At 37.1% G+C, this 25,462-nt stretch overlaps 1 protein-coding gene and 1 long non-coding RNA gene across 6 annotated transcripts in view; one reads left to right on the top strand and one right to left on the bottom strand.

Annotated features, from left to right (window-relative positions):
• LOC121011387 (uncharacterized) overlaps window positions 1–5,344 on the bottom strand; it is a 31,835-nt gene extending 26,491 nt beyond the window's left edge. For all 3 annotated transcript variants that reach the window (XR_005781592.1, XR_005781590.1, XR_005781591.1), the window contains exon 1: window positions 5,192–5,344. This is a non-coding gene — a long non-coding RNA (uncharacterized LOC121011387). The remainder of the gene's footprint in view (window positions 1–5,191) is intronic.
• The window catches only part of ZNF260 (zinc finger protein 260), a 77,027-nt gene extending 53,072 nt beyond the window's left edge, over window positions 1–23,955 (top strand). Inside the window, exons 1-4 of one of the 3 annotated variants that reach the window (XM_040445773.1) lie at window positions 5,355–5,450; window positions 6,003–6,168; window positions 7,923–8,136; window positions 17,744–23,955. In XM_040445773.1, coding sequence (XP_040301707.1) covers window positions 18,213–19,442 — 1,230 coding nt within the window. In that variant the 5' untranslated portion in view covers window positions 5,355–5,450; window positions 6,003–6,168; window positions 7,923–8,136; window positions 17,744–18,212 and the 3' untranslated portion in view covers window positions 19,443–23,955. Of the gene's footprint in view, window positions 1–5,346; window positions 5,451–6,002; window positions 6,169–7,922; window positions 8,137–17,743 lie in introns of those variants that run through there. The other 2 variants (XM_040445772.1, XM_040445774.1) reach the window with 2 other exon arrangements.
• The last annotated feature ends 1,507 nt before the right edge of the window (window positions 23,956–25,462 follow it).

The raw sequence follows: 25,462 nt of genomic DNA, 5'->3' as shown, positions 1-25,462 counted from the left end.
GAGTAAAAGACAAGAAAGAATCAGAGAAAATCTTTAGAAACAACTACAAAACAAGTAAAAAAAAAAAAGGCAATAAACACATATCAATAGTTACTTTAAATGTAAGTAGAGTAAATATTCCAATCAAAAGATAGAGGGTGACAGAAGGGATAAAAACAAAACAAAACAAAAACAAGCACCCTCTATATGCTGCCTATAAGAGACTAATTTTAGACCTAAAGATACCTGCAGTTTGAAAGTGAGGGAATGGAGAAACATTTATCATCTCAAAAGATCTCAAAAGAAAGCTGGAGTAGTGATACTTAGATCAGACAAAATAGACTTTAAAACAAAGAGGATAACAAGAGACAAAGAAGGACACTATATAACAATAAAGGAAATGATGCAACAAGATGATATAAATCATAAATACTTACAGACCCAACATGCAAGCACCCAAACACATAAAGCAGTTCATAAACACATGGAAACAAATCTACAATACAATAATGGCAGGAACGTTAACATCCCACTTACATCAATGGAAAGATCATCCAAACAAAAAGTCAACAAGGACTTTGAATGACACACTGGACCAAATAGACGTATCAGATACATTCAGAACATTCCATCCTAAAACATCAGAATACACATTCTTTTCAAGTGCACATGGAACATTCTCCAGAATATGTCACATATTAGGCCAAAAAACAAACCTCAACGAATTCCAAAAGACTGAAGTCATATCATGCATCTTTTCTAACTACAACACTGTGAAACTAAAGTGAACCACAAGAAAAAATCTGGAAAGACCACAAGTACATGGAGGATAAATAACATGCTACTAAATAATGATAGGTTAATCAGGAAATAAAAGAAGAAATAAAAAAGTACATGAAAATGAAAACAAAACAGTTCAAAATTTTTGGGATGCAGCAAAACCAGTTCTAAGAGTTCTAAGACAAGTTTATAGCAATACAGGCCTATCTCAAGAAGCAAGAAAAATCTCAACCTAACCGTACAACTAAAGGAGCTAGAAAAAGAATAATAAACAAAACCTAAAATCAGCAGAAGGAAGGAAATAATAAAGATCAGAGCAGAAGTAAATAATACAGAAAATTAAACAGAACAGATCAATGAAACCAGGAGCTAGTTCCTTGAAATATCAATAAAATTGATAAACACCTACCCAGACTTATCAAAAAAAAGAGAAAGGACCCTAAATAAATACAAATAAGAGAGGAGAAATAACAACAAATGGCACAAAAATACAAGAGAATATTATGAAAAAATATATGCCAACAAATTGGACAACCTAGAAGTAATGGATAAATTCCTAGAAACATATAACCTACCAAAACTGAAGCAGGAAGAAAATTTGAACAGACCAATTATCAGCAATGAAATTGAATCAGTAATAAAAAACTCCAAAATAAACAAAAGTCCAGGACCAGATGACTTCACAGGCCAATGTTACCTAACGTTTAAAGAAGAATTAATGCCTATTCTTCTCAAACTATTCCAAAAATCAGAAGAGGAGGGAGAACATCCAAATTCATTCCATGAGGCCATCAATACCCTGATACCAAAAGAAAATAAAGACACCACAAAGAGAACTACCGGCCAGTATCTCTGATGACCACAGATGGAAAAATTCGCAATAAAATACTAGCAAACAGAATCCAATAATACATTTAAAAAAATCATTCACCATAATGAAGTGAGATTTATTCCTGGGTTGCAAGTGTGATTATATATTTGCAAATCAATCAATGTGATAGAGCACATCAATAAGAGAAAAGATAAGAACCATATGACCATTTCAGGATGCCTGGGTGGCTTGGTTGATTGACTGTCTGACTTTGGCTCAGGTCAATATCTCGCAGTTTGAGAGTTCGAGGCCCACATCAGGCTTACTGCTGTCAGCGCCAAGACCACTTTGGATCCTCTGCTCCCCTCTCTCTCTGCCCCCTCCCCCGCCCATACACACAGACACACAGACACACAGACACACACACACACACAAACACACACACACACACACACGCACGCACGCACACACACGCCCGTGCGGTCTCTCTCTCAGAAATAAACTTTAAAAAATAAAAAGAACTATATGATCATTTAAATAAATGCAGAAAAAGCACTTAACAAACTACAACATCCACTCATGATAAAAACTCTCACCAAGGGCACCTGGGTAGCTCAATCAGTTAAACATCCATCTTTGGCTCAGGTGATGATCTCTAAGTCTGAGTTCGAGCCCTGCGTCAGGCTCTGTGCTGACAGCTCAGAGCCTGGAGTCTGCTTCGGATTCTGTGTCTCCCTCTCTCTCTGCCCCTCCCCCGCTTATGCTCTGTCTCTCAAAAATAAATAAACATTAAAAAAATAAAAAAAAAAAACAACTCACCAAAGCAGAGAGAACATACCTCAACATAATAAAGGCCATATATGAAAAACTCACAGCTAACATCATCCTGAGTAGGGAAAAACTGAGAGCCTTTCCCCTAAGGTTATGAACAAGACAAGGTTTTCCACTCTCACCACTGTTACTCAACATTAATACTGGAGGTCCTAGCCACAGCAATCAGACAACAAGAAAAAATAAAAGGCATCCAAATCAGGAAGAAGTATAACTTTCAGTATTTACAGATGACATGATACAATATTTAGAATACCCAAATACTCCACCAAAAAACTGCTAAAACTGATAAACACATTCAGTAAAGTGGCAGGGTACAAAATCAATCTACAGAAATAGGCTGCATTTCTTTTTTTTTTTTAATTTTTTTTAACATTTATTTATTTTTGGGACAGAGAGAGAGCATGAACAGGGGAGGGGCAGAGAGAGAGGGAGACACAGAATCGGAAGCAGGCTCCAGGCTCTGAGCCATCAGCACAGAGCCTGACGCGGGGCTCGAACTCACGGACCGCGAGATCGTGACCTGAGCTGAAGTTGGACGCTTAACCGACTGAGCCACCCAGGCGCCCCATGAAATAGGCTGCATTTCTACACACCAATAATGAAGCAGCAGAAAGAGAATATAACAAACCCATTTACAATTACACCAAAAATAATAAGATACCTACGAATAAATCTAACCAAAGAGGTGAAAGACCTGTACTCTGAAAACTTAGTTTTATAAACACTGTTTTATAAAAGTGTTATAAACACTGATGAAACAAATTGGCAACAAAAGAAATGGAAAGACATTCCATGCTCATGGACTAGAAGAGCAAATATTGTTGAAATGTCTATACGAGTTAAAGCAATCTACACATTTAATGCAATCCCTATCAAGATACCAACTCAGGTGGGGTGCCTGAGTGACTCAGTCAGTTAAGCATCCAACTCTTGATTTTGGCTCAGGTCATGATCTCACAATTTGTGAATTCAAGCCCCACACCAGGCTCTGTGCTGGCAGCACAGAGCCTCTTTGGGATTCTCTCTCTCCCTCTCTGCCCCTCCCTCGCTCTCTCACGTTCTCTCAAAATAAATAAATAAACATTAAAAAAATACCAACAGTTGTTTACAGAACTAGAACAAACAATTCTAAAGTTTGTATGGAACCACAAAAGACCCTGAATGGCCAAAGCAATCTTGAAAGGAAAAGCGAAGCTGGAGGCATCATAATTCCTGACATCAAATTCCATTACAAAGCTGCAGGAATCAAAACAGTATGGTACTGGCACAAAAACAAAATACATAGATCAATAGAACAGAATAGAAAATACAGAAATGAATCCACAACTGAATGGTCAATTAATCTTTGGAATATCCAATGGGAAAAAGACAGTCTCTTTAGCAAATGATGTTGGGAAAACTGGACAGCAACTTGCAAAAGAATGAAAGTGGACCCCTTTCATACAGCATACACAAAAATAAATTCAAAATGGATTAAAGACCTAAATGTGAGACCTGAAACCATAAAAATCCTAGGAAAGAGCACAGGCAGTAATTTCTCTGACATTTGCTGTAGCAATTTTTTTCTAGATAAGTCCCCTGAGGTAAGGGAAACAAAAGCAAAAATAAAGCATTTCAGAAATAAAGAGAAAATACCAAGGCACCTTTAACATAACTTTTCATTATCACAACCAGTATTTCCTCTTCCAATGGAGAGCTCTCTCGAAGACAAATCAAGATGGGGAAGGATATTAACAGACCATTCTTGGGGCCCAGATGACAAGGTCAACTGGCTCCATTTGCTCCTCCACATCAGAGCTTGCAAATCAATCTCAGGGTCAGAGAGAAGAGTCAGGGTCTTTACTGTCAAGGCTCTTTACTGTCAAGGCTCACAGCCGTCTTGTACTCCCACACATGACTATGTGTGACACAGTCACCAACACAAATCTCCCCAAATTCATACAGTCTCACACCCACCACTAGACACAAAGTAACACCTTCAATCACAAACACCTTCCCGACCCTGCCCACAGTCATAATACCCACGGGAGCTCATTCACAAAGCTCTCTACCCTTGTACACAAAGTGGTATACAAGGTCACACAGTCACAACCGCATACTCACTACGGGGACACACAGTCACAGGTAACCCGTATCCATACACAGTATTACACACAGTAACACATTAACAGTCACACCACGGGGACTCACAGTGGTATAATGAGCTAATCCTCACCGGCACACACGGTATCACACATATTCACAATCACACATACACATATCACTGGGACAGTGGCGAAATTTCACAACTGCCCCTCCTCAGCCCCTTCTGCCCGAATAGACTTAATACTCAGGTCTCCCTCCCGACGCCGGGGGCTCTGGGCTTTGTCCAACCTCGGCCTTCTCTGAAACGTGTTAGTCGCCCGGCCGAACCCCTAAGAGACCACCACAAGCTAGCGTCCAAACACAACTCAGCTCAAAGCTGCCAGCCGCGATGAGGGAAGGGGCGGCGAACGCGGTGCCTCCTGGGAAATGTAGTTAAGCGCCACGCTCGCGACGGAGAAGATGGCGCCCGGCTCGAACCCCGCCAAAGAAATCCCCGCCCCTACCCACCCTGAGGCATGAATTGCGGCCCAGTGTTTCGGCGCTCCAGGGGTAGGTAGCCTTGCCCCTTGGCTCCTACTTGGAGTAAGCCCGGCATGCCTGAACTGAGTTTATTATAACCCAAGGCACACCACTGCCCTCTCCCAAAGGTAAAGTTAACACAGATCGAGTATTAAACTGAGTCCTGAGACTCGGTCTACTTACACTCCTCCCCTCACCAGGGAGACACTCCCACAAACTCTGGCGCAGAAAAGAAAGCGCGAAAAAGCTCACTCGAACCTCCGAAACTTATGGGAAATGTAGTCCGCAGTCAGAAAAGTAGAGGACCGGCCAATACCGACAGATTCTGTCCGGTATTGAGCCGGGGCTTGACGGAGCCCAGGAGACCTCTGGGAGTGTTAAACCAGCCAAGGAGTGCGCAGGCGCAGACTTTCTGGCTCGCCATGGTCGTCTTTGTCTGCCGGTGAGTTTGGTTTCGGCTTCGCAAAGCGCAGATCTGGGCGTGGGACCTGGGTTTCTGGGCTCAGGATCTGGTCAGGGAGGCTGTAGGGGAGGATTCTTGGAGACTGCGACATGGCTGGAGAGGCTAAAGGGGAGGAATCGCCTTCTATGACGTGCATTGTTCAAAGCCTATGTGGATGGGGGCAGGGGTACTGGGGGAAACTGGGGCGGGACCGCGGCGGGGTGGGGGTGGGGGTATGACGGAATGTATGAGATTGTTGTAGAGGTACCACTTGTGTGAGAACTCTGTGGTTCCAAGTGTGTGAGAATGGATGGCATTGTGAGCTTTATGGGGTAGTAACCTCAACCTCACTTTTCTCGTTTCTAAAATAACTAATAAAGATGCATCTTTCTGGAGCATCCGTTTTTCTGAAAGAAAGGAAAATGGCTAAGATATAGAGATAAGTAATTTTTAAAGCGATTTTTATATAAAAGCAGACTCATTGTGCAGTAGAAAACAAAATTAGTATTAACAATTTTTTAAAGTAAACATTTCCGGAAAACTTGTTTCTAGATGTCTAGACTCCCCCTATGTATTGACTCAGTTCTTTGGAGGAACTTTGGTGAGGCCAATTTGAAAAGCCCTGGACTAAGGAAGAGCTTTAAGAGCTAGTTTCCACTAGCGTAGACAGCACAGAATTGGAAAGGATGATGTCCTGTCTTTGGTTCAGAGACGTCAGGTAACAGATTTAAGATTCTCTTGTTTCTCAGTGACATGGCAGTGACTCGTAATTTGACCAGGTTTTCCCCAGACCAAAGGTTGGCCTTTGTAAATGTAGCGAAACAAATTTTCTTCTAAAATGACACTTCCTTCTAGTATTGTATCGCGCTTAACATATTTTTCAGTAAAATGAAAAAGAACCATGGTACAAAAATGCATATACACAAATAATAGCTTTGGTACATACAAAAATGTAATCAGTAATAGTTATGAAGACAGTAATTACAATAGTGACAAATCAGATAAAACACCTAAGGAATAAATAAGAAATGTATAAAAATCTATATGAAGATTATTCTTTAGTGTTAATGAAAGACCCAAAATAAGACTTGACCAAATGGAAATACATATGTTACATTTTAAAAATCTTCAAGCTATTTTGTGAAGAAAGTGTGCCTGTTTGGTGCAATATACTACTTTTTTAGTGGGTGGGAAAAAGAATGTGTATTCATAGGTGCATGAAGAAACTTTTATCTATATGAAGATTATTCTTTAGTGTTAATGAAAGACCTTTTGAAGTTTACACAGAAAATAACGGTTGTCAGAGGAGGGAGATGCAATAGTTAGGGCAGGGGTAAGAATCACAGTTTTGCTTGCCTGTGTTGTATATTTCCATTTTTAACGGATGGAGGGATTCAATTTCAGTCCATTACTTTCCAGATGTTTATCACTGCCTCATTCTTGAATGTTTCCTTGACTTCCATTACACTACTCTCATTTGTATAATTCCAGTCAAAACCAAGGAATAACCTCCCCCTCAAAAAAAAAAAAGCTCCATTAGTGACTTAATGTTTCTGTTTGTCCCTTAGCTATTAGTGTTCCTAAGTTTCTGAATTATCTTTTTTTTCTTTTCCCCCTCTAAGAACAAAATTCCACTGCTGTGGCTTCACTTGACAGGTGACTAACAAATGTCCATTCATAGTTGAGCTCTGTCCAATTTGCTAATGGACAGCTCCACCTTGAGGCTACACCGGAACTTCACGCTCTTTGTGTCCAAAATGTTAATTCTGGTATCTCCGCCTCCTATGGTTTGCCTCCATCCATTCCCCTTTGCATTACCTGTTTCATCAATTAGTAACACTGTGCAGCCAGATTTTAAGCCTCTTATATCTGAGTCAGGGAAGAGCTTCTGAGTAATTTTGACTTTTGTCATTCATTCTCCATTACATATTGGAGGCCTAGATTTCTTTTTTTTTTCCCCCTTAATGTTTTTTTATTTTGAGGGGGGTAAGTAGAGAGGCAAAGGTAGAGGGAGAGAGAATCCCAAGCAGGCTCCATGCTGTCAGCACAGAGCCCAATGTGGGGCTCCATCTCACAAACCATGAGATTATGACCCGAGGTGAGATCAAGAGTCTAACACTTAACTGACTTAGCCACCCAGGCACCCTGACAAAAATGTTTTTATTGGGGAAAATGATATTCAAAACTGTGACTCTTTAATCAGGAGCAAGGCCACAAGTGACACTTGCACAGGTTGTGATTCTGTAGAACTTTAACAACTCAGTCTTGTAATTTCTCTGTATAACCTAAATTCTGAAAAATAAATAACCTAAATTCTGTTTCCCATTCCTGAAATGTGTGGAGGCTTTAAATGGCATAATGGGTTTGGCTGAGGATGCAAAGTGTAAATGCTCTTTTTCAATGTGCTTATGTGTATGTGTGTGCTCCAGCTTCTAAGCCAAAAGGTCATCATTACTTTGTTCTTTTTCATAGACCAGCTTCCTTGTGCATCCCCAGGAACTGCACTTCCTTTACCCATCAAATCCTTTAAGGATCCTTTGGTCTCAGCCTGAATTATGGGATTCTGCTTTGACCCTCAAGAGTAATGTCCAAGTCATGTGTCACTGTTTAGAAGTTTAAAGACACCAGTTTAAACAAGAAGAGCAATGAATAACTGAGGAAGAAATGTAAAGGAGGTGCTTTCCAGGTGAGTAAGAAGGAACCCAGAAGGATGAATGGGATAAAGGTTCATTAAGTTATTCTTTTATGATATATCTTTTTTTTTTTTTTTAATGTTTATTTGTTTTTGAAAGAGAGAGTGTGCACATGGGGAGGGCAGAGAGAGGGAGACAGAGGATCCAAAGCAGTTCCACACGGACAGCAGAGAGCCTGATGTGAGGCTTGAACTCAAACTAGAGATCATGACCTAAGCCAAGGTCAGATGCTTAACCGCCCAGGCGCCCCTTTTATAGTTACTCAACCTGCGACCTCTGAAAAAATTTTTGAGGCAAGTTTTTTTATAAGCCCATTGGAGTAACAGTTGCTGGGAATTCTTTAGATACCTAAATAACATTTCCAGATTCTCTTGGTTGATCATGCTCTTTTTTTTTTCTCAGATTCTGGGGGACTGCTTGCCCCTGTAACCTCTATTCTGGATGCTAGCCTCTTTACTTCATTTGTAGTCTCAATTTTATAAATTGTCTAGCCTAAATATTGTGTTTTCCCTTTCACTAACATTTTATTTCTCCCCACTTCCATCTTAGAGTTGAATATTACCCCTTATCATTATTTCTTATTCCCTTCCTACCTACTATCATAGCACATTTCTCACTCTCTTGCTTTTTAACAATATAGCAGGCTAGGAAATTAGTGCTGACTTCCTACTAGTTCACATCTCTGTTACTCTTTAAAAATAATACTATCATCTTTAAAATCCAATACATATACTTAATAGAAAATTAAGGGGCACCAGGGTGGCTCATTCGGTTAAGCATCCGACTCTTGGTTTCAGCTCAGGTCATGATCTCGCAGTTTGTGAGTTCGAGCCCTACATCAAGCTCTGCACTGACAGCTTGACGCCTGCTTAGGATTCTTTCTCTCTCTCTCTCTCTCTCTCTCTCTCTCTCTCTCTGTCTGCCCCTCCCCCACTTGCTCAATCAGTCTCTCTCAAAAATAAACAACAACAAAAAAGTTTTTTAAGAAAATTAAAGAATGGTTCCTCAATCCTGGCCCTCGGTTCTCCATTTCTGTTCCCCAGAAGCAGCCACTATTAAATGTGCTTTCTTCTAAATGTTTTTATGAGTATACAAGGAGGCTTTAACAATGACATGATTTGACTATGACAAGAATACTGTTGTTGCTGTGTTGAGAGAAGTTATATAAAGAGGCAAAGGCAAAAGTAGGAAGAATAGTGAGGAGTCTATTAAATAATACAGGGAAGACATAATGTGGCTTAGACTTTGGTGGTCCTAGTGAGAATTATGAGAAATGGCCAGATGCTGACTGTATTTTGAAGATAAAGCCAAGAGGATGTGGAAACATAATGGGTGTGTTACCTAGGAGAGAGTTGTTCAAGGCTTGAGCTCAAGCCTTGAACAACTGAGAAAATAAGGTTGTTATTTAACGAGATGAGAAGAATTTGGGAGTTGGTTTGGGAGAACAAGGGTTTGATTTGGGGCAGGGTAAATTAGATCCGTATTAGACATCTAAGTGCAGATTTTGAGTAGCAAGTGGTTATGTGAATCATTTGAGGAAAGAGGTCCAGTCTAGTGATTAAATATTTTCAAAATATATATCAGAATGCTCAAATGTCAACCAAACTCTTAAATGTATTCTGTGAAAATGGTGACCTGTTAGAGCAGGAGTTGGCAAACTACATCCTACTATGTATTTTTGTAAGGAGTTTTACTGAAACATGGCCATGTTCAGTGCATCTCGTCCATTCATTTTCTTATGGTCTGTTACTACTTTCATGCTACGGTGTCCAAGTTGAGTAGGTATCTACAGATACATGATATTGTAAAGCATTAGACAGGACTAAAAAGTATATCAATCATGGTAAAGCTAAGTGACTATAATAAACCCCAAAATGTACTGGTTTAAGGAATATAAGAATTGATTTCCTGGTCACATAACAGTTATGTGGTGAGTAATGAAGATTTGCATGGTAGCTTTGGTCTTTGTGATCCTTTAAATGATCCAGATTTCCTCCAGGTTCTGTTGATCATTAGTTGTGGTTGAAACGGGTCAACAGTGCATCCTAGTTCCACCCAAGTAGAGAAGGGAGAAATGACCACTGTAGGGCAAGAGGCCAGTAAACTTTCTGTAAATGTCCAGATAGTAAATACTTCAGGTTTTGTAGGTCCTAGGATCTCTGCTGCAGCTACTCAAGTTGGGCATTATAGCACAAAAATAGTTTCCTTAGGATTAGAGTATTTTGACTTCTGTTTTGAAAATATTTGGGGGGGGGCATCTGGGTGGCTGAGTCTGTTAAGCAAGCAGCTGACTCTTAGTTTCGAGTCAGGTCTTGATCTCGCGGTTTGGGAGTTTGAACCCTGCATCAGGCTCTGTGCTGACTGTGCGGAACCTGCTTGGGATTCTCTCTCTCTACTGTCTCTCTGACCCTCCCCCACTTGCACTATCTCTGTCTCCCTCAAAATAAATAAATAAACTTTAAAAAAATATATAAGATGTGTTAATTACCAAGATGTCATTTCTGTGTTTTCTTTAGTTAGGAATATAGTGGGCTAAGTCCTAATCTGTTCTACATCGTACTTTTGCAAATATAATTAATTTAAGAATTGGAAATTTTTAAATAAATGTTATTACTGTCATTTGTAAAAGTTTAGTAAATTCCACATCTTGAACCATCTATTGGGGTGATAAAATAACAATGGTCTCTTTTTTTCTATATCTACTTTACTGTTTAGGTTTCTTGTCTTTTCTGGTCTCAGTTTTCATAGGTAATATTTGGTTTTCAAATTTGTTTGTATGGAGGTGAGCAAATAATCTCTACAGTCCTTTTCTGTCTATGGTTATTTCCAAGTAATCATTTTTTTATTTTTATAATTTTGCTGTTATTCCTCTTTAGTTTTTCCCTAAGAATCAACTTGTGGATTTATTATTTCTAATTTTGTTTGTAATAATTAATTTTTCTTATCTGTACTTTTTTTTTCTTACATTTACTTTTCCTTATTGTAATTCCTTGGTTTGAATGCTTATTTTATTATGTTATTTCTTTTTATTTTTTTTTAAAGCTTATTTATTTATTTTGAGAGAGCGAGCTCACGCACACAAGCAGGGGAGAAGCAGAGAGAGAGAGGGAGAGAGAGAATCCCAAGTAGGCTCTGTGCTGTCACTGCAGAGCCTGATGCAGGGCTAGATCTCACAAACCATGGGATCATGACCTGAGTTGAAATCACCCAGGTGCCCTATGTTATTTCTTTTTAGAATAATGTAAACATATATGTTAAAACTTATCCAAGCATTTTTTTCAAATGTGTTCTATAGGCTCTGATATACATTGTTTTTGAATTTTTCTGAATATTTCTGAATGCTTTGCAATTTATTTTAATTTTATCTTTGACCAAAGTGTTTGTTCAAGCCAGTATATTTTTGAAATTTACAAGTGAGGGGTGCTTGGGTGGCTCAGTCAGTTAAGCATCCGATTTCAGCTCAGGTCATGATCTCACGGTTCGTGGGTTTGAGCCCAGCATCAGGCTCTATGCTGACAGCTTGGAACCTGGAGCCTGCTTTGGATTCTGTCTCTCTCTCTCTCTGCCCCTGCCCTGCTTGTGCTCTGTCTCTTTCTCAAACATTAATTTTTTTTTTAATTTGAAATTTACAAGTGAAAATTTCCTTTTTTCTAATGTATTTTTTTAATGTTTATTTATTTTGAGAGACAGAAGTGAGAGAGAGTGCACGTGCACATGCACACAAGCAGGGAAGGGGCAGAGAGAGAGAGCTGAGAGAGAATCCCTAGCAGGCTCTGTGCTGTCAGTGCCAGAGCTTGATGTAGGGCTCAGTCTCATGAACCAGTGAGATCATGACCTGAACTGAAATCAAGAGTCAGTCACTTAACCAACTGAGCTACCCAGGCACCCTGTTTTAGATGTGTACCTTACAGAGAGTTTAGGTAGGTTTTATTATGTCAGTTGTTAAACCTTCACGTGTGTCAAAATCATCTAGAGGGCTTATTAAATACAGATTGCTGGGCCTTACCTGCAGGTTTTCTTGATTCAGGAGGTATGTGTTGGAGCCTGAGAATTATCTGTATGAGCCTGTCATAGTCTTTTTCTTTTAATAGTTCTTTTTTTCCTAGTTGTATTTATTGACAGGAACAGTATGGTTAGTATTGGTTCTTTTATTTAATATTATGTATTCTGTTTTAAATTTGACCTCATCTTTTTTATCCTTTACTATAGGATCTTTGATTTCCTTGAGTACATATGCCTTTCCTTCTGAAAATAATGGAAAGTTTGTTATATTTTATTATAATAATTATTTTGTTATATTCTCTTGGTTGCCTTTATATTCATAACTTTCTTAGTCTTTGTCTTCCTTTTCTTCAGGTACTATACTTTACTCCTCACTAAGGAATGACGTATATTTTATACTTTAGTGTATTTTTAGTCTCCCTCCTCTCTTTCCCACACTGTTGGTAATTGTGATTATTATTTCAGTTTTAAATAGTATCAGTTGTACCCTTCTTCCCTCCCCATTCATATATATGAAATTATTTGCATCTTCGCCTTTGATTGTGCAGTGAGCCATCTATCAAAGTCCTATCCATCATTTACCCTTGGGCTTCATTTTTATTAAAATGTCCCTTCATTATCACTTTTAGCCCAGTATCTCTAATCTTCTATTCCCATAGCATATTATAGTTTCCAGAGCAACTTGAATTCTAAGTATATGCTCTCTTACATTTGTATTTTTCCTTTTCATGTTTAAGACCTACATTGAAGCTCATTGAGACAAAAACTGGTATTTTACCCTTGTTATCTGCAGTCTTGAGCACAAAGAAGATGATTAATAAATAACTGGTGATTGTTGTAGAGCTTCAGGTGTGGAAAGATTTACTTTTTCAGCTTTATTGAGGTATAATTTCCATAAAAGTCAACCCCTTTAGTATATTACTTGATAAATTTGGTAATTGTATACAGTCATAAAACCAACACCAAAACCAACATATAGAACAGATCCATCAACAGTTCTTTGTGCCCTTTTGCTGTAGAGCCATACCCCTCCCCCATCCCTGGTGATCACTAATTGGCTTTATGTTACTAGGACTTGCCATTTCTAGAATTCATATAAATGTAGTCATTCACTGCATAATCTTTAGCATTTAATTTCTTTGATTTAGTTTTACATTTTTGAGATTAATTCATGTTATGTATATGAATTTTCATTTTTTATTGCTGATTATTATTATAAGTATGGACATAATTTGTCATTGATAGACATTTAGATTACTTCCATTTTTTACTATTATGAACATTCATATACTAGGTCTTTGTGTCAACATATATGTTCATTTTTCTTGAATAAATGCCTAGAAATGGGATTGCTGCACAGAATAAGTATATATTGAACTTTATAAAATACTCAGATTATGTTCCAAAGTAGCTGTATCATTTTTCATTCCCACCTACAGTTTTTTGAGAGATAGTTGCTTCGCATTCTTACACTTGGAATGGCAGTTTTTTTAATTTTAGCCATTTTAATGGGTGTGTAATGTATCTCACTGGGATTTTAATATGCATTTCTGATCACTAGTTTGGATGAACGTCTAATGTACTTACAGGCCATTCATATATCTGATTTTGTGAATATCTTTTCTAGTCTCTTACCCATTTTATAAATTAGATTACCTTTTTTTACTGAGAGTTAGGAGTTCTATATATTTTGGATATGAGCCCTTCATCAGTTTCTACCAGTCTGGCTTTTCTTTTTTTTAACTGTGTTTTTGAAGGGCATTAGTTTTTTATTTTGATTAAGTCTACCATTTTTTCTTTATAAAAGAAATAGTTTTAACACTTATGTTGAGGTCTTTAATTCATTTTGAGTAAATTTTTGCCTATGGCATGCAGTAAAGGTTGAGGGTTTTTGTTTTCTAATTTTAGAAATTATAGCATTGATGTGAGTGACAGTATATTACTAGAGTCAGCTCTTGCAGTGATTTATAAGAAAATGAGGAGGCATGCCTGGCTGGCTCAGTTGGTACAGCATGCAAGTCTTGATCTCAGGTTTGTAAGTTTGAGCCCCATGCTGGTTGTAGAGATTACTTAAAAATAAAATCTTAAAAAAAAAAAAAAGAAAAAGAAAATGAGGATAAAAGTTTGAGAGGGACAGGACAGATCAGGATAACATTGAAGATTTGCAGCCAGTAGAAAACATTTATAAAAGAAAGGATTGAGAGTGAGGACAAGACAAGAGCTCTTCACAAAAGAAGAGCTTTGGTGCCAGTCATTTCAGGCACAGTGATAGAAAGAAAACAAATGAAAACTGAAATTGATGGCAACAACAGTTTCTGTATCTAGAAATGATAGTATCAATAATCAAAACACTGCAGTAAATCAGATTTCAAGGCAAAAATGGCTGTTTTCTGGCCTATTTTACTTTTTTTCATTAATATGTACTTTGCTGTTTAGCCATGTGAAACTTAATTGCGACTAGATAAAAAGAGTACTATCTATAGTTACTATACGATTATAGATCAGTTCAGGTTAAAAGGCTCAAGTCTTCAAGGACATCTCTGCAGGTATAACACGTAGGGGCTTTTAAAAGTGAAATAGGATTATAGTTATGCTTGCACCATCCTTCGTCACCCACAGTTCCTCCTCCACATAGGCAACCACTTTCAACTCAATAAACTGGTGTTTATTCTCACATTTTATACATCTATTTTACCTACTTTTGATTTAACCATTTTACAATATTATCAGCTTGGGGATACCTGGCTGGCTTAGTTGGTAGAGCACGCGACTCTTGATCTCGGGTTTGTAAGTTCAAGCCCCACTCTGGGTGTAGAGATTACTTAAAAATAAAATCTTTTGGGGTGCCTGGGTGGTTCAGTCAATTGTGGGTCCGACTTCGGCTCAGGTCATGATCTCCTGGTTCATGGGTTTGAGCCCTGCATCAGGCTCTGTGCTGATAGCTCAGAGCCTGGAGCCTGCTTTGGATTCTGTGTCTCCCTCCCTCTCTGCCCCTCCCCTGCTTGTGCTTTCTCTCCCTCTCAAAAATAAATAAACATTAAACTACATTTTTGTTCTTTTTTAATTTCTTTTTTTTTTTTTTTAACATTTATTCATTTTTTGAGAGACAGAGAGAGACAGAGCATGTGTGGGGGAGGGGCAGAGAGAGAGAGAGAAACACGGACTCCAAAGCAAGCTCCAGGCTCTGAACTGATAGCACAGAGCCCAATGTGGGGCTTGAACCCATGGACCGTGAGATCATGACCTGAGCCAAAGTTGGACCCGCAACCAACTGAGCCACCCAGGTGCCCCTAAATACATTTAAAAAAATAAAAATAAAATCTTTTGAAAATAAAATCTTTTATACATACATAATTTTATATATTATATGTATATAAATATATATATGATCAACTTGTTAACATGAAAGGTGGGATGTAGAAATTTTCCTGTATTAATTTTTCTTCATATTTTCTCTGGAACTCCTTTAGGAGATCTTGAACCTCTTAGACGCCTCCACTAACCCGCTAATTTTCTAATCATTATTTCTTTCTCCCTTCTTTCCATTCTTCCTTTTTTTTTTTTTTTTTTTTAATTATTCTGGGAGATTTCCTGGAATTTTTTCCCCCTAAGCTGTTGAATTTTTTAGTTCAACATATTTCTTATTTGCAAAAGCACTTCTTTATAGAACTCTGTTGATAGGGGTGCCTGGGTGGCTTAGTTGGTTAAGCATCCGACTTCAGCTCAGATCATGATCTCTCAGTCCATGAGTTCGAGCCCCATGTCAGGCTCTGTGCTGGCAACTCAGAGCCTGGAGCCTGTTTCAGATGCTGTGTTTCCCTCTCTCTGCACTCCCCCGTTCACACTCTGTCTCTCTTGCTCTCAAAAATAAACATGAAAAAAAATTAAAAAAAGAAAAAGAACTCTGTTGATATTTCTGTGTTTTCAGTGCTTCTGTGATATTACAGTATTGTTTATGTGTGTGTTTCTTTTGTTCCTTTCCTTGTTTTTTCCTATTTGTTTTGATCTAGCTTTCACATTAGGGCTTTCATCATTTTTTTGTGATCTTTAGCTCTATGTTAAAATTTAACATTGAGGTACCAGAAACACTATTGTAATCTTTGTGCATGGTTGGGGCTTGTAAAATGGTGGGCTTCACTATGCAGCATTTAGTCAGATATCTAGATGATTCTTTTAAATGACTCCAAATGTGAATATCTGTAAGTGTTTTCATTTTTTCAGTAAAGAACCCTCCCTGGGTGCCTGGGCGGCTCAGTTGGTTGAGCGTCTGATTTGATTTCAGCTCAGGTCATGAACTCATGGTTTGTCAGTTTGAGCCCCGCATGGAGCTCCGTGCTGTCCATGTGGAGCCTGCTTGGGATTCTTTCTCTGCCCCTTGTGTGCCCTCTTTCTCCCTCTTTCTCTCAGAATAAATAAAAATAAGGAAGGAAGGAAGGAAGAAAGAAAGAAAAAAGAAACCAACCCATCTATTGTTTGACACCACCAACCACCAGCATTTCTAAAGAGCAGCAGTAGAAAGGGGTTGGAACCCTATTCTACATAGGAATTTTTACTCCCTCTTTTCAGTATCTACTTTGCCTATCATCACTAAGTTTGGAGGCTTCTGGTTATACTTTGGATAAGCTGCCGCTTTTATAATCATTTTATAAGTTCCACCTTCTACTCTTACCCAGTCACTCCAGTTATAGAGCCTTTGTGTTGACAGCTGTATCACAAATTACCTTGCTTCTAGGTAGCATCCTCTTTTGCTGGCTTTTTACTTAAGCCACTTGATTCTCCTGTTAATTTATAGTTCTTTATTTGCTTTCCTTTCAAAATTTCCTAAATCTTTTCATCCACCGGTGTCTTCTCAACCTCTGCAGTGTTTATGAGTATATTCCCTTCATCCTCGTACTATCATTTGAATGGAGTTTCAGGAAGATACAGAATAAATATCTTATTTAACCATGTGTCCTCTTTAATAATTCTATTTATTTTATTTTTTATCCCTTCATCTTAGGCTCTCCCAATCTTATGTGTTTGTTTTTTCATCCTGTTTGTTACCTGTTCTTTATATTTTATTTTACTGATTTATAAAATGCAAAAGTTACATTTAAAAACAGTTTGAGCAGGGTGCCTGAGTGGCTCAGTTGGTTAAGCCTCCCAACTCTCGACTTCGGCTCATGTCATGTTCTCACAGTTCATGGGTTCGAGCCCCACATTGGGCTCTGTGCTGATGGTGCAGAGCCTGCTTGGGATCCTCTCTCTTTCCCTCTCTCTCTGTCCTTCCCCGGCTTGTGTGCACACTCCCCCTCTCTCTCTCTCAAAATAAATAAACTTAAAAAAATAATAAAAATAAAAACAGTTTAAACTACATGCTCCTGTGAATGTTATTTGTATTTAAGCTTTCTTTTTACTGTGGGACTAGGTTTGAAATAAAGAGTCTATTTTACAATACCACATTTAAAAATTTTTGTTAAAAATACTGGAAAAAATCACAAGTGTTAGTGTTGATGATGATGATAGCCACTTTATTGGATATTTACTACGTGCTAGGCACTAAATATTTTACAGTTATTAGCTCTTTTCAATGATGATTTTATTTTTATTCCCTTTTAGAAAAGGTCTGGGAAATTTATAAATAGATGAAGACTCAGCATGGAAGACATGAGAGTTAAGTCTCATCTTTCTCCATGAAAATATAGTTTAGAAAAAACTCAGAAAACCTGGGCATAACAGAAAAGTATTTCCTTTGAGGACAGATGTTGATTCTTTACGACTACATCTCTATGTATGAGACTCAGTTTAAGAGAGTTCAGAACATAATTTATACTCAAATATAAGTGAAGCTAAGAAAGAACCATTAAGAATACAATTGATATTATATGTTTCATCCCAATCTGTAATTGTCTAATCTCAGGATAAGCAATATAAGTCTTTCATCATAAATTCAGCTTCATTAGATACCTGAGAATTAATACTGGAGAGAAACCTATGAATTTGGTGAATGTGGAAAAGCTTTCATCTATGTCACATTGTCAAGAAATACTGAAGAATTCTTGTTGGAAAAAATATCTGCGTGATAAGAATGTTGGAAAGCCTTAAGCCTGAAGCAGATCTCCTTCAGCATGATCAAATTCATACTAGAGAGAAACCTCATGAATGTAATGAATGTGGAAAAACCTTCAGCCTGAAGGAAAACCTCATAGAGCATAAGAAAATGCATACTGGAGAAAAATCACATGAATGTACTGAATGTGGTAAAGTATTCTCTCGAGTCTCATCCCTTACTCTACATTTGAGAAGTCATAGAGGAAAGAAACCATATAAATGTAATAAATGTGGAAAAGCCTTCAGTCAGAAGAGAAACTTCCTTTCTCATCAGAAACATCATACGGGAGAGAAACTCTATGAGTGTGGGAAAGCTTCTATTCAGATGTCAAGCCTCATTAAACACCAGAGAAATCATACTGGAAACAAGCCCTATGCATGTAAGGAATGTGGAAAAGCCTTCAATGGCAAATCATATCTCACTGAGCATGAGAAAATCCATACAGGAGAGAAACCATTCGAATGTAATCAATGTGGAAGAGCCTTCAGCCAGAAGCAGTACCTCATTAAACATCAGAATATCCACAGTGGAAAGAAACCCTTTAAATGTAATGAATGTGGAAAAGCCTTTAGCCAGAAAGAAAACCTGATTATCCATCAAAGAATACATACTGGAGAGAAACCTTATGAATGCAAGGGGTGTGGGAAAGCTTTCATTCAGAAGTCCAGCCTCATTAGACACCAGAGAAGTCATACAGGAGAGAAACCCTATATATGTAAAGAATGTGGGAAAGCCTTCAGTGGCAAATCAAATCTCACTGAGCACGAGAAAATTCATATTGGAGAGAAACCCTATAAATGTAATGAATGTGGAACAATCTTCAGGCAGAAGCAATACCTCATTAAACATCACAATATTCATACAGGAGAGAAACCCTATGAATGTAATAAATGTGGAAAAGCCTTCTCTCGAATCACATCACTTATTGTACATGTGAGAATTCATACAGGGGATAAACCTTATGAATGTAAAATATGTGGGAAAGCCTTCTGTCAAAGCTCATCTCTTACTGTTCATATGAGAAGCCATACGGGTGAAAAGCCCTATGGTTGTAATGAATGTGGAAAAGCCTTCTCTCAGTTCTCAACTCTTGCTCTACATATGAGAATCCATACTGGAGAAAAACCTTATCAGTGTAGTGAATGTGGGAAAGCTTTTAGTCAGAAGTCACATCATATTAGACACCAGAGAATTCATACTCACTAAAGCTCGATAAACGCCTTGAATTTAGGAAAAGCTTCAGCAAAACTCAGACTTAATGGTATACCAGAAATTCATTTTAAAATAAAGTGGCTTGAATGTGGAAAATACTTCAACAAATCAAAACTTAAATACTAACAATTTTAATAAGTATCATAGTTTAAAAACCTATGCTCCCAGAACTCCCACAGCAAACATTGTTAGTGATGTACTTTTAGGAGCAATCTCATTGAAGTAAGTATGGATCCAGTCATGGACACTAAGCAGCATCGTTCTGGAATGCCTACCTGATGCATTAAGACAAAGATATGAGAGGTATAAAGATTTTAAATTAAGAGACAAAATTGTCATTTTTAAAGTTTTTTGCTACAGATGTAATCAAAAGTATTTGTTCTTGATGCATTCATAGAATTCAAAGATTGGAACAGAATATTGTATTCAGAAACATGCATGCCTTTATGGGGAATTGGTAATTGATAGAGATGATATCAAAAGTTGGTAGGGGAATTATGGATGATTCAAAAAATGGTCTCAGGGTAACTGATTCTTCATGTGGAAAAAATATTGGATCTCTGCCATAGTAATACATTAAAGAATTTATTGTGAAATCCAAAAGTATTGTAAAGACCAGAATGCAAAAAGCAAAACTTGGTAACATAAGAATTTTATAGGAGAATGTTTTTAAAACCTCCAGTAGGAAGAAATTTCTAAAATAGATTCCAGAACACACACTCTTGAGTGTACATGCATATACCCAAGAAACCGATACATGTACTTAGGGAGTCATGTATCTTTATGTTCATTGCAGCATGAATTACATTAGCAAAAAATTGGAAACGTGTGTTGCTTGTGAAATGGATAAATACAATGTGATATAGGCACACAGTAGAATATTCTCTAGTAGTTAAGTATAACAGATTATATATATAAATAGAAAGACCTGAAAAATCATGTGGCGTGAAAAAAATGAAGAGATCAATATGTTATAATCGTTAGCTCTGTGAATTTGAATGAAATCAACACTATTATTAAGCATTAGTTATGGAAGAACATTTTTATGGAAAACTGAAGAATGGATTGGAAGGATACACACTCATTTCCCAAAAGTGATTGCCTCTAGAAAGAAAGGTAGCAGATAAGAAATGGGACCAAGCATGGTTGTTAAAGGATATTTCAGTTTTGTATCTAAATACCATCATTAAAAAGAAATAAAGATTCCAACTAAATATAACAAAATGTTAGTTAACTCTGGGTTGTGGTAATATATGTGTTCTATTGTTTGTGCTATTTCCTGAAAATTAAAAAAGATAAAGATAGGAGTAGGAAAGTTGTACATGCAGTACATGTAATAATGGACTCACAATCCCAGGCAGATGCTACTATTTTATAGAAAATATTTGTAAAATCATACCTTTATTAGAAGTTATTTTTTTTAATTGGATGGTAGCTTAAATTATTTAAATGTACTCTTGCATGTCACATCACTAATATGTGTGGTCTCAGAAATTAAAGCATGATTCTGCAACAGGTTAAGTGGGTTACATGCATTTAAGAATCATATGATTTAATAATACTTGCACAGACTTGATACTACTAAGAACTAGTTTGTACTGAAACATCAGAAATTTTAAGAGTCCACATAACCAGTGTTAGCATTAATAATTTGATATTTTTTAAATGAAGAAACCAAGTTACTCTTAAATTTTTAAATATGCCACTGAGTAAAACTTCAACTCTTGCATTTTACCTTCAATTTTAACCTCAGACATTTTTATTCTCTATTCTGCCAGATATAATTGATAAATCCCCTGTTTGTTTCTTTGGTGAAAATGGTGCTAAAAGAGATCTGAGACCTAAACAGTATTGTTTTATGTGAAGCAAATCTTTTTGCCAATTTTTGTTTACTTGATCCCTTTCTACAACAACTTGACACATAAAGAGTTGTTAATGCTCTTCTTGAACAGTGATAAAAATGAGTATGCAATATTTAAACCTTAGGCATATGTCAAATATATCAATTTCTTTGAAATACAAAATAATGAAATGCTAATAAAACCATAGTACTACACCACTTATTAGCAGTTTTGAAGATTGGTCTTAAGATTATAAATTCCAGGGGTTGTTTATGTGTTTACATGAATCTAAATTATCCTCTATTTTCGTCCATTCTTCATTAAACATTCCCCTTGTATTTCTTAAGTGTTTTGCCCTTCCATTTGTACAGCTTTGAAGTCACCAGAGCAATTTAGAACTCTTAATTCAGACCAAACTAGGAGGATTACCTTTTGGTGCCTGCAGTGGGTTGGTGCCAAGGTGCAACAATGATTACGATAGTGAGATAGAGTAAGATGAGTAACACCTGTGATACTGTATACTGTAAATTTACTCTGATATTCCCTACTGATTGAACTTGTTGCTAGTTATTTGCCACCACAAACAACCCTACAGTAAACATTTTTTTTTAACATTCTTAAAATCAGACCTTAAATTTCAGATGTTTTTATTTCTGAGGCAAAAGATTGTTAGATTAAATGACATATACTATTTTTTAATTTTAATAGATAATATCGGTCATTTTCAGAAACACATCTTTCCTCTAAGCCTGCAATAGATGGTAATATACTACTTAAATTTATGTTTGTCTGATGAGCATACACCTCAACTGCTCCAAGATTTGCTGCTTTGTAAATTTTTGCATTGTTGGCTCATTTTCCTATAGGATTATTTATCTGTCAATTTTGAAGACCTCTTTATATGTTAGACGTTAGGAATTTGCCTAATTTTTGTCATAAAAATATTTTTCCATAAAAATATCTTAAATTTCTGTGTAATCGATATGTGTTTTTTCTAAGCTTATGGATTGGTTAAAAAGATACTTTAATCTCTAGATTGTATATGTAATTTTTCTTAGGTTTTCTTGCAAGTTGTTTATTGTTTACTTTTTTCAATATGTAAATATTTAATATATCTAGAATTTATTTTTTAATGTCCTATAAAATGAAGATTCATTGTTATTTTCTTCCAGATGGGTTTCCAGTTATACAAGCACAATTTGTTAAAATAACCCATCTACTCAGCAGTCACATAGTTCTGACACCAATCTGCGGTGTCCACCAACAGCAATCACAGATTTGAACTGGCAATCAAAAAAACAGAATAGGCTTTAACCCAACATTAGCTTTATTATTAGCTTTGTCCTGATCAAAACAACAACAACAACAACAACAAAACCACCTTTACAATACTGCAGCTACCCAAGCAAAGATAGCTTCGAGGACCTATGTACTGCTGAAGGGAGAAAAGGTCAGAATGGGTGCAGTTCACCTAAGCCCTGGGAAACAACGTTCTCACCCAGGATATCTTACTATAACCCACCACTGTTATCTGCATGGTGTACCCCCATCACGTGGGGCACACCCAGTTGTAAGACTGAAACCCACTTAAGCACAGGGAAGCTGCTACCTTGTTTTCCCAAGACTTATGATACCTTAGTCATATAGGCTAGCCATGTCTTCATGCCAATTCACAGCTCTTCCCTCATCTAGGTACAGGATACAAATGAATCTACAGTAGTATTTTCTTCAAGGAAACTGGTATGAACGCAAATCTAAGGTTCTCTTTCTACACATGGGTCAGTAGGAAAGGCCTGTTGTTTTTACCAGTACCATCCTTTTCCTATGTAACTGACTCAGTTATGTGATCCTTTAACCATATGATCTTTTCCTCATTCAGTGAAACTGCCTGTAGTTTCACTTGTACCAAAACCTATTCTGTATTTTCATTTCACTAATTTATTTTTCTACTTCTATACTAATACCATATTAACTGATAAACTGATTTAACACTAGCCTTACTGCATTTTGATACTGCATATTAGACCAAGTCCTTGCTGTTTTTCATAGTTTTATTGGCTATTCTAATTTTCTTTCTATATAAATGAAGATAGTGTTCTCAAAATACAAAAACTCTTTAATAGTTGGAATTACATTAAATTTATATATTTATTTTGAGAGAAATTACATTTTTTATTTTAAGTCTTCCTGACCCAAATTGTAGTGTGCCTTTGCATTTCTTCAAATTATGATCATGTCCTTCAGCATGAGGGTTCTGAACAAAGTAATCTGAATGCCATCCCTGCTTAATATTATATTATAGAAAAAGTTTGTTAGTTGGGTGAATAAGAAAAGTTCCTATTATGGACTAAATGTTTGTAGCCCCCCAGAATTCATATGTTGAAGCCCTGATTTCTATTGTGATGGTGTTTGGAGATGGGGCTCTAAGGAAGTAATTGGGTTTGGATTAGGTCATGAAGGTGGGACACTCACGATGGGAACAGTACTTTTATAAGAAGTGGGAGAGAGATTATAAGAACATAAAGAGATTTCTTTCCACTTGTATACACAAGTCCTAGGAATTGGACTACATACTAGGAATTGGACCTTCACAGGATTTGCCAGCACTTTGATCTTGGGATTTCCCAGCTTCTATAACTGTAAGAAATAAATGTCTGTTTAAACCACCCAGTCTATGGTTATTTTGTTGTAATGCCCAAGATAAAACAATCCCTTTCCTGCTTAATTCTACTGGGCTCCTAATAAATGGTGAAACAAAAAGCACTTTTCATTAGGAGAGTAAAATTCCAACTCCCATTATTAATAAGGTCTATAATTTTAACTTAAAATTGTTTTTAACGTTTATTTATTTTCGAGAGACAGAGACACAGTGGACTACAAATCCACAGAAATCTGGGGCAAGACATGGATAGAGACACACAATAGATAATCCACAGCCTGGAGGAAAAGCTAGGGTAAGACTCTGGGAAATTAGGGTATTCAAAATCAGATGTATATATGGGGGATTTAGAAAGGCATACACCTGCCCATCCAAGAAGCATACTAAAGAAAGACCTGAGAAGACAAGATTTCACATCCAGATAATCCCTAAATTCAGAGAAATCCTAGCTAAATTGTAAAGGAGTATCCCAACACAGAGCCAATCAGCAAAGACTACAAAAGATGATGGTTGTGTGTGTCTTTTCTTTCAGTTCCCAGCATTCAAAAAACTCTGTCAAACTAGGTAAAAATGGGTTCCAGTTCAAGATGGCAAAATAGGGAAGAACCAGTAGAATTCGCCTCCTCCTAGGACACACTGACATACAGCTACATATGGAATAATCGCCTCAAAAAAAAACGTAAAGGCTGGCTAAGTGACAACTACACATTGGGCAAACAAGAAAACCACATCAAAGCATGTAGGCGAGGCTGAAACAATCTCACCATAAACCTCAGCCCTGGAGTGGCAACCCACAACTGGGAGATAACTCAAAACCTGGAGCTTCTACGGGGAACAAGGAATTGAATGCCACATCGGGCAACTCCACTTTTAGGATCTTCACCTGAGAGATGAGCTCCGAAACATCTAGCTTTTAAAACCAATGGGGATCACATCCTGAGACCCACAAGATTGTAGCAATCTGGAAGAGAGCTCTCAGGGGCAATCATGTCCAGATATAAAAATTTTTTTAATTCTTTTTAGAAACCTCCATACTGTTTTCCATAAGTGGCTGTACAAATTTATATTCCCACCAACAGTGCACAAGGGTTCCCTTTCTCACATCCCTACCAACATTTTAGTTTTTTGTTTTTTTGGTTTTTTTAGTAGCCATTCTGACTGGCATGATGTGATATTTCATTGTGGGTTTGATTTGTATTTCCCTGATGATTAATAATGAAATTCAACATAAACTCAAGTAACATATGATCCAGCAATTAGCCTTCTGGATATTTATCCTAAGAAAACAAAAACACTAACTCAAAAAGTTATATGCAGCCCTGAGTTCACTGCAGCATTATTTACAAGAGCCAAGGTATAGAAACAACCTAAGTCTCCACTGATGGTTGAAGAGATAAAGAAATTGTGATATATGTGTGTATACACATACATACATACACACAACAGGATCTTATTCAGCTATAAAAAAGAATGAAATCTTGCCAGTTGCAACATGGATGGATCTTAGGGCATTA

Source organism: Herpailurus yagouaroundi, unplaced genomic scaffold (genome assembly GCF_014898765.1).
Source record: "Herpailurus yagouaroundi ecotype Mexico unplaced genomic scaffold, PumYag 194, whole genome shotgun sequence".
Lineage (NCBI taxonomy): Eukaryota > Metazoa > Chordata > Mammalia > Carnivora > Felidae > Herpailurus > Herpailurus yagouaroundi.
Note: the sequence above shows the minus strand (reverse complement) of the source record. Positions and strands in the feature narration are given on the sequence as shown.